Below are 10,078 nucleotides of genomic sequence, written 5' to 3' on the forward strand. Positions count from 1 at the left end.
TTTTGCAACAATGGTTATCAAAGTAAGGGTTCCATCATACTCGGCAAGCATTCTTTTAGTCTGCTCCATTCCCAGCTTTTACTTGACCATTTGCTTCATCAATTATTATTCTTTCAATTATTATTCTTTGCTTTTTGGGTTCCTGTCAGTTAAATACCTGTCATATATTTTTCTTCTACTCTGATTGCCATCACTTCACTAAATATTTTTCTTGTGAAGAAACTTTTGAATTTTCTTTAATTCCATTTATTAATTCAATTGGTTTTTCTACTATTGCAGTCTTATTCAAAATGACATATTATGACACTGAGGCATACTGCTGATATTTAACTCTAGAAACTTGAAACATTTTTGTTTTATTTAAAGAACTTTGGTAAATTTTGAATTGACTTTTTTATGGAGCAGAAGATGGGAACTTAGGTACATAAAGAGTTTTCCCAATTGCATTTCTTGAAAAAGGATGTATTTTCACTAGCATAAAATTAGATCTATTGTGTTGAAACATAGAGGAACACTGATGTGTATGCCAGTCTACGTTTTATGAACCTTATTTCATATATACACATAGGAGTATGGAACTATAATTATAAAGAAAGGTCAGGCACGATATATTACTATTTGGCAGGTAAGAAAGGTCACGCACAGGGATATAAACTTAGAAGCATTTAAAATTCCTTCTTTATTCTTTACTCTAGTCTTTACAAAATGTTTGCTAAAAGTTAAAGAATTTCATATTTATTATTAAATCCCAGAAGATTGTAGGAAATCCTCAGAAATGGCAAGTGATTATATTCTTAGCTTTTCCTCTATTAGAATTGTTCTGACATAGTGTAAAAATTCCCAAAGGAGAACATGTAACTCTGCCCTGGGAACTGGGTACTTGTGGAGGGAAATTAAAGATAGAATAGAGCTTCAAATCCCAAAAGATTCACTGTTAGGTTTATGGAATCTATGGTAAATAGGCTCAGAAGTTTCTATCATCAAGGGGTTCACGCAACCTGGCAGGAAATCATAAAGGTGAGAATAATTTTCTGTGCTGGTTGATCAGAGAGATTGTAATCTGAATGAGGAGATATGTGTAGCTTCTTGTGTGTTCTTTTTTATTCCATTATGCAGGTAAGGAAAATAATCGAGATAAACTCTCAACTAGAAATCATGTCATTTTTCCCCACTGTATGGGTTTTCAAAATCCAGTGATGAACCAGTTCTGATAGGAGGTAACTCATTTATCATCAAACATCAGAATCTTTAGGACACTGGAAAACTCTGCCTCAACAGCAGTAAATCAGCCAGGAAACAGGTAAGCCCTGAATCACCCATGGATCGAAAACTTTCCCTTCGTATACAAAGCTTTATAAATCATGGGATCTGGAGTGGGCCCCTGGATGACTTCTTTTGCTCTGATTCATTAGTGGATATTAATTAATGGAGAAATATTCAGCAACATTTCTCCTGGCATCATCTCAGACAGAATCACTTATTGTGGTGAGAGCTTGAGAATAAGTGGTGGTCATGTTCTTTGAATGCCTTGCTGTTTCCCTATAGACAACACTGAGACTGGAAACATTGAAATCCCGTTCTTGGTCTGTGTTTAAGATGCAGGTTTCCTTGCTAAGGTCACCTGGTTCTGACTGATGTTTCTACAGACACCACACATGAAGCCAATGAGGATGGAAAATGACTCTTCAGTGTCTGAGTTCATTCTTATGGGACTGACATACCAGCCTGATCTCCGATGGCCCTTATTTGTCCTGTTCTTGGTAAACTATACAGCCACTGTGATGGGAAACCTGACTCTAATGACTCTCATCTGTCTGAATTCACATCTTCACACACCAATGTACTTTTTTATCCTCAACTTGTCCTTCATTGACTTCTGCTATTCATTTGTTTTTACCCCCAAAATGCTGATGGGTTTTGTCTCAGAACACAACACCATCTCCTTCACAGGATGCATGACTCAGCTGTTTTTTTTCTGTCTTTTTGTTAACTCTGAGTGCTATGTGTTGACAGCCATGGCCTATGATAGATATGTGGCCATCTGTAGGCCTCTGCTGTACACAGTGGTCATGTCTCCCAGGGCTTGTTGCCTGCTGATGCTTGCTGCACACTTGATGGGTGTCTCTTCTGCTATTGTCCACACAGGGTGCATAATTCATCTCAGGTTTTGTGGTTCAAAAGTCATCAACCACTACATGTGTGATACATTCCCCCTCCTTGAGCTCTCCTGTGGTAGCAACCATGCCAGTGAGCTGGTAAGTTCTGTTTCTGTGGCTGTGGTTGTTGTTATGTCTAGTCTCATTATTGTATCCTCATATTCTTTGATTCTTATCAATGTTATCCATTTGTCATCATCCAAGGGTTGGTCCAAAGCCGTGAGCACATGTAGTTCTCATATAATAACTGTTGCCCTTTTCTACGGATTTGGTCTGCTTGCCCACATCAAACCATCATCGTCAGAGTCTGTAGTTCAGAGGAAATTTTTTTCAGTAGTTTATACTTTTGTGCTGCCTTTGTTGAACCCCCTTATTTATAGCCTCCGGAACAAGGATGTCAAACTTGCTGTGAAGAGAACACTAAAGAGAGTCACAACCTAAGTGAAGTGTTTGGGTTGTAGATATAATCCATGTCTTCAATTTACCTCCTTCTCTTCACTTCTCTTCCCTGTGAACTTCTTTTATGGCACACTTTCTTTCTCTTCCTTTTTATTTCTTGAATATGCCCAGAGTGGGATAAGAGTATGCCCACTCTAATGTCTTATTATCTTTCTCCATAAAATGAAGCTACATTTTCCTCTCTATATATACCTTTTACATTAATATGGGTCTAATTTACTCCTGTACTAGCAACACATAGAGATCTTATGGGGTTAGTTTTCTACATACTTTTCAATTACTTATTTATTTACTTATTTAGAGTTTCATGATTAATATATGATATAAATACATATATATATATATATATATAATTTGCATCTAATTATTCTACCTGACACCTCCTGTGCTCCCCCACCTCTCTCTTAATGACATATTTATTTAATATATATGCACATATATATAACAAAAACATTTGCATATATATGTAAATAGAGCTAGTTTATTTCTTTTAGAATTACTTATATACTTTTAGAGCTGACTATTTGGGATCATGTATTCTATGAGAGAACTCATCTCAGGAGAAAACAATTCTCCTGTAATCAGCAGCTATTCATTGCTGGCAGCTCTTCCTCTAGGGGTAGAGACTTGTGAGATTTCATATAGCCACTTTGGCATGTCAAATGTTGCAATTGTTTTTGTTGTGCAGGTCTTTTTTCTGTCCCCACATTTTTGAGATTTCCTGGGTACAACTTCCTATCATATAAAGAAGATACTATCTCAAAGCAAACATCTGAACTTCTGTCTCTTGAAATCTTTCCAGCCCTCATCCTTGATGTCCTGTGAGGCTTTGGTATAGTAGTTGTAGTGATTATGTTTTTATTTGGGAGGGCAAACCCATATCTAGTCTTTCTTTCCATTTTGCTTAGCTTTACATTTTTATAATGCAAATTTCTGCTGCAAACAGAAGTGTCTTTTATGATGGTGAGTACCTGTGGGTATAAGGATGTTTATTGAAAGTAGTGAGGAATTATACTGGTTTGGGAGAGTGACAGTACTAGTTTTCCCTGTCCAGTTCATGACTTTACCAGCTATGGTTAGTTGTTTGGGTAAGTTTAAAGTGTCAGGAATCAATTCCCTCATGTCATGTAGGACTTAAGTCAATTAGACAGCCTTTGGTTGGTGCCACCATTGCACCTTTAGGGATATCTTGCCGTGATGATCATTGTTATTCATAGGCTTTGAAGCTAGGTAGGAAAATCGGTTGTTTTCTCCCTTGTCAGCGTATATCAAGTTTGTAGATACTCTAAGAGCTAGTTCCCACAAAAACTTCATTTCCATGTTTGGGAAGCCTTCTTTTGAGTTGTTATTCATGGAGTTAAAAAGAATCTCCCCCATAATGTGGAGCATTCCTCTGACCCTTAGTTACCTCTCAGAATTTGACAGCAATACTCTATTACTTCAGACATCTTGCTTTTCAGAATTGGAAGAAATGAGTATTGGTGGATAACCCAGAAGAATTGTCAACTCCTGTATCGTTTTCGAGCCTCTGGGGTTCAGTGGAACAAGAGTTGAGAAGGAAGTATCCTATATGTGACACTGGGAGTTTTGTTTAATATCTCATGGTTTCAAGAGCAGCATTGTCTAGCAATACTGCATATCTTATTTCAAACTCCTCTATTTTTCACAGACTTACAAAATACTAGGTTTTCATATAGCATTTCCATGTGTCCCTGACTATCTTTGTTTCTCCTCTAACCACCTGGCCCATTCTCCTGCCTCCATCCCTGCTTAAACTTTTCTGCTTCCAGCATTCTTCCTGGGATCCTGTACATCCATTTCTCCTTCCTCAGACCTGTATTTCACTAGGACCTCTCTATTAAGGAAACTGTTGTTTCTTTTTTAATGACTTATAAAATAATAGATTTTAATAGCGCTTTTCAAAGCATCTCTTAATGCCTTTGTTCCTCCTCTAATCCCTTTGACCTACCTTTTACTTGTGCTTCATTGAATTTCTCTACTTTGACATCCAGAGTACTGGGCAGAAACCACATCATGCCAACCTACCATGGACTTTCTCAATGCTTTGTTGTAATTAAACAGTCTCCTGCTACACATCAGTTCTAAGTCAGCTGCTAGGCACTTGCCAGAAGGCAGACAAAGTAACATATAAAGGAAGACCTATTACAGTTATACGTGACTTATTAATAAAGACTGTAAAAGCCAGAAGTACCTAGAGGGATGTGCTGCAGACTCTACGGGGCCACAAATGCCCGTACATTATACCAAGCAAAGTGTCCAATCACTATTGGTGAAGAAAAAAATATATTCTATAATAAAGCCAAATTTAAACAATATCTACCTACAATTGCAGTCTTATGGAATGTACTAAAAGAAAAACTCAAACCTAAGGTTAACTGCAACCATGAAAACAGAGGTAATAAATAATCTCAGAGCAAAAAGAGAAAAGACGGAAAGCAAAGAAACACACACACACACACCACCACCACCACCACCACCACCACCACCACCACCACCACCCTAGCAATACCAACACCATCACCAACAACAAAATAGCAGGAATAATCATTATTTATAAACATCTCTCATATTAGTGTCCTCAATACCCCTAAATAAAACGATACAGACTAACAGAAAGATTTTTCATTCAGCATCTGAAAGACATACCTCAACATCAAGAATAGACATCACCTTAACGTACAGTATTAGGAGAAGATATTCCAAGCAAATGGTGCTAAGAAGAAAGCCATTTCAAAATCTAACAAAATGATCTTTAAATCAAAACTAATAAGACAGGATGAAAGGACACTATTCATTAAAGAAAAATAATCCATTTAGTGGACATTACAATTATTAACATATACAGCCTAAACACAGACACTCAAGTTAGTATAAGAAACATGATTATTTAATCACATATTGATTCTCACACACTGATAGTAAGAGACTTCAGTACCCTAGTCTCACCAAAAGACAAGTCATCCACACAAAAACTAAGGAGAAAAATGTTGGAGCCAAAGAAGTCATAAAAAAATGAGCTTAACAGATACATTCAGGTCATTTCACCCAAACACAAAAGATTATGCCTTTTTTCCTGTACCTCATAGAGCTTTCTCCAGACACAAAGCAACTTTATCAGATATAATAACACTGATGACTCCCTTCATCATATCAGACAAACATAGATTAAAGTTGGTTACAAACAAGAATAGAAGCAACATAAAGCTTACAAATTCATGGAAACTGAACAACTCTTTATTGAATAAAAAAAGTAAAGAGAGAAGTAAAGAAATTAATAACTAGAATTTACTGAAAATGAATTTATGGCATACACAAACTTACAGAGCACATTGAAAGGTGTTCTGAGATGCATTTGGTAGCATATAGCATTTGGAGAAACCTCATTAGCAACTTAATATCCCATGGGGAAATCTCTAAACATTAAGATGAAATCACAAAAATGGTAATAGATATCAAAAAACAATCAAACTGAGGACTGAAATCAATAAAATAGAAACAAAAAGAACAATTCAGAGTCAACAAAATAAAGAGTTTTTTCTTCGAGAATATCAACAAGATAGACAACCATTATCCAAACTAACTAAAAGTTAGAATACCCAAATTTAAAAAAAAAATCAGAAATGAAAAGGGAGACATAACAACATACACCAAGGAAGTCCAAAAGTTCATAAGGACCCACTATACAGCCTATACTCCAATATAATGGAAAAAATCTAAAAGAAAAAGATAATTTTTTGACAGGTACTATTTATAAACTTAAATCAAGATGAGATAAATTTTACACAGTCCTCTAAATCCTAGTAAAATTGAATCAGTCATTAAAATTTTCTCATAACCCAAAACCCATTGGCTAGATGATTTTAACATAAAGTAACACTTTCAAATAGATTTAGTGCCAATATTCCTCAAAAATGAACGTTGCCTAACTCATTGTACAAGACCACAGTTACACTAACACCCAAAGCACAAAAAGACCTAACAAGGAATCACAGACCAATTTACTTTATTAATATAAATGCACAATTTTTCAATAAAAATGCAAATTAAATCCTAGAACACATCAAAAAGATCATCCACCATGATCAAGTAGGCTTTCATCTCATAGATGCAAGTATGACTCAATATACAAAAAGCAATTAGAGTCTACCATGTAAATAATTTTTTAAACACAAGTCTACATAATCATCTCATTACATATAAATAAAAAAGACCTTTGACAAAATCCATCACCCCTTCATGATAAAATTCCTGGACAGATTAGGGACATATTTAGAATGAAAAAAAGACGTCTTACAGCAACCCTGTAGCCAACATCAATGGAGAGAAACTCAAAGGAATTTCACTAAAATCAGGATAAAACAAGGTTGTGCATGTCCTCCAGTCCTCTTCAATACAGTACATGAAAGTTTAGCTTGAACCAAAAGACAAAAGGAGGTCAAACTATCTTTATTTGTAGATGACATGATAATATAATAAAGTGACCTTAAAAGTTTCCCTAGTAAATTCCTACAGATAATACACTTTCTGCAATGTGGCTGTATATAAGACTAACTAAGAAAGAAAGAAAGAAAGAAAGAAAGAAAGAAAGAAAGAAAGAAAGAAAGGAAGAAAGAAAGAAAGAAAGAAAGAAAGAAAGAAAGAAAGAAAGAAAGAAAGAGAATTAGTAGCCCTCATATTTACAAAGACAAAACAGGCTGAGAAAAAAATGAGGAAAACATTACCCTTTGAAATGGCCACAGATGATATAAAATATCTTAGGGAAATTCTAACCAAGCAAGTAAAATATATGTTTTATTAAAAACTTTAAGGTGTTCAAGGAAGAACTTGAAGAATTTGTCAGATGGTGGAAAGATCTTCAATGCTCATGAATTTATAAGATTAACAGTTAAAAAATGGCCATCCCACAATAATAATCTAGAGAATTAATGAAATTCCCATCAAAATTTCAAAACAATTCTTCACAGATTTTGGCAGAATTCTCAACCTCATATGGAAAAACATAGAACCCAGAATAGCTAAAAACAATCCTGAACAATAAAAGAACTGTTGTATGTCCTACCATTCTAGATTTCAAGATAAACTACAGAAAACCACATGGTATTGCATAAAAACAAATGTGTTGATAAATACACATAGTTAAAAACCCAGACATAAATGTATATACATATGGATCCCTTATTTTTTCATAAAGAATCCAGAAATACAAACTGGCAATAAAAGACAGCATCTTTGACAATTAGTGCTGTTCAAACCATATATCTGTATGTAGAAGAATGCAGACAGATTAATATTCACCAACCTTTACATAACTCAGCTTCTAAAGGACCAAAGAACTCAACATAAAACTACTGGATGATGTCATTATGCAGCAGGACAAGTCCATGATAAAGAGAAGCCATCACTGGATGAGAAGGAAGGGTAGGTAGGGAAAAAGTCCAGGAAGGAGAGAGGAGGCATAAAAGAGATGAACATGGAGTCTACAGAGGAGGATGGTTCAGATTTAGGCGAACTACATCGATTTTATCTTGTCTAGGTGGGCAGTTTATATTTTTATCAGCTGGCAGTAAATTTATTGTGTGAAAGAACTAGGGATTGAGAATTTAACATGTAAATCTAATTGCTAAATTACAAGTTCCTGGAACTTTGATTTACCGCACTAAAAAGGACAGCGTGTGAAAGAAATGGCTGAGGGTCAGTTGCAGTGTGTAGATCCGGTTCTGTTGCCCCCGTGGAGTTAATACAGGCAAGGGCCCACAGAACAAGATGTGTGTGTGTGCGTGCGTGCATGTGTGTGTGTATGTGTGTGCCAGGCGTGGTAACTACACCTAGGGGACTGCATGGAGAGGGTGGTTAGAAGGGATTCAGCTGAGAGAGGGCGGCTTTCAGACCACGTGGCAGAGTAGCAGCTGGAAGGAGCGAATCTGGCACACAGGAACTGATAGAAAACGTTCCCTTTAATTTTTACTGCAATTTAAAATCAGATAAATTATACATGGTAGACGAGAAAGTACGGAATTACTTTGAATTCATTGGCACAAAATATGACTTTCTGAACAGAACATTAATAGTGTAGACACTGTGATCAACAATAAATAAATGAAGCTTCATGAAACTGAAAAGCTTATGTAAGGCATACGATATAGTCATTAGGCAAATTGGCAGCCTACAGAATGAATAAAGATATTTACCAACTCCCCATTAGAGTCTTAGTTTCCAAAGTATTAAAGTACTCAAAAGACTAGATTCCAAAACAACAATTTCTTCAATTAAAAATGTTGTACAGATCTATCAGAATTCTTAATAGAGTAAACTCAAATGGCCAAGAAACACGATGAAATATTCAACATTCTTAGACATCAGACATGTAAATCAAAACTACTTTGAAATTCCATTTTATACCCGTCAGAATGGATAAGATCAGTAACACAACTGATGTCTCATGCTCTTGAGGATGTGGAATAAGCTATTGATGGTAGGAGAGCAAACTTGTAACGCCACCATATAAATTAATGTAGTATTTCCTCACAAAATTAGGAATATAGATACATTAGCATACATCTTTACCACTCTTCATCACATACCTTAAGGCTGTTTCATACTGCCATAGGAACATTTGCTTGACCATGTTTATTGCTGCTCCGTTCACAATAGTCAACAACTGAAAACAACCTAGATGTCCCTCAACAGAAGAATCGATGAAGAAAATATCATGTGCTTTACACAATGGACTATTGCTCAGTTGTTTTGAAAAAAGACATTATAACATTTGTAAGCAAATGGTTAGAACTAGAAAAAAAACCATACTGACTGAGATAAACCAGACACAAATGATAATTATGATATTCATTCACTTATATAGATATTAACTGTTAAACAAATGATAACCAAGTCACAATTCATACACCCAGAAAGGTTAAGTGTAGAAGAAGAGACTGGGAGGGAGTAATAAAATAGAATCTATCCGTGGACTGAGGGTGGGTAATTTGAATGGGAGTATCAGGGGTTTATGGAGGGGAAGCAGGTTTGAGGTAGAGAATGCAGGGAGAAAATTGAGGGACAGTTGACATGTGGTATGGTGCAGTAGAAGCTTCCTACAGTATATGAAGGTGATCATAATAAAGTCTCCAAATAATGAGGTAGATAGAATCTTAACTGGCCATCTTTAGTCACCAAGAAATGTGTCAAATGATGAGACTGGGTCACATGCAACTGAGATGTTGGCCAAAGCATTCCCTTGGAAATTCATAAGTAAACCAGCTATTGCCAAGACAATAGATTGCTCTCCACAGACTGGCAGCAAGGTCTACATTTTGAAGAAAAGACCCACACAACTCATTAAACACAGAGAGGGAAAGTTTGTCCCCACATGAAAACTTCATCCCTACTTTCTAACATCTTCTGTCTGGATATGCCTTTCTTTTGAATATTATCAAAATAATTCA

The 10,078-nt window shown here is 35.8% G+C and overlaps 1 protein-coding gene across 1 annotated transcript; it reads left to right on the forward strand.

The window, feature by feature from the left end:
- Positions 1-1,655: 1,655 nt before the first annotated feature.
- Positions 1,656-2,597, forward strand: Or8c10 (olfactory receptor family 8 subfamily C member 10). The gene has a single exon (NM_001001084.1). The coding sequence runs from the start codon at positions 1,656-1,658 to the stop codon at positions 2,595-2,597; it is 942 nt and encodes a 313-aa protein (NP_001001084.1).
- The last annotated feature ends 7,481 nt before the right edge of the window (positions 2,598-10,078 follow it).

The sequence above is a fragment of the Rattus norvegicus genome, chromosome 8, assembly GCF_021556685.1.
Source record: "Rattus norvegicus strain SHRSP/BbbUtx chromosome 8, alternate assembly SHRSP_T2T, whole genome shotgun sequence".
NCBI classification, from domain to species: Eukaryota; Metazoa; Chordata; class Mammalia; order Rodentia; family Muridae; genus Rattus; species Rattus norvegicus.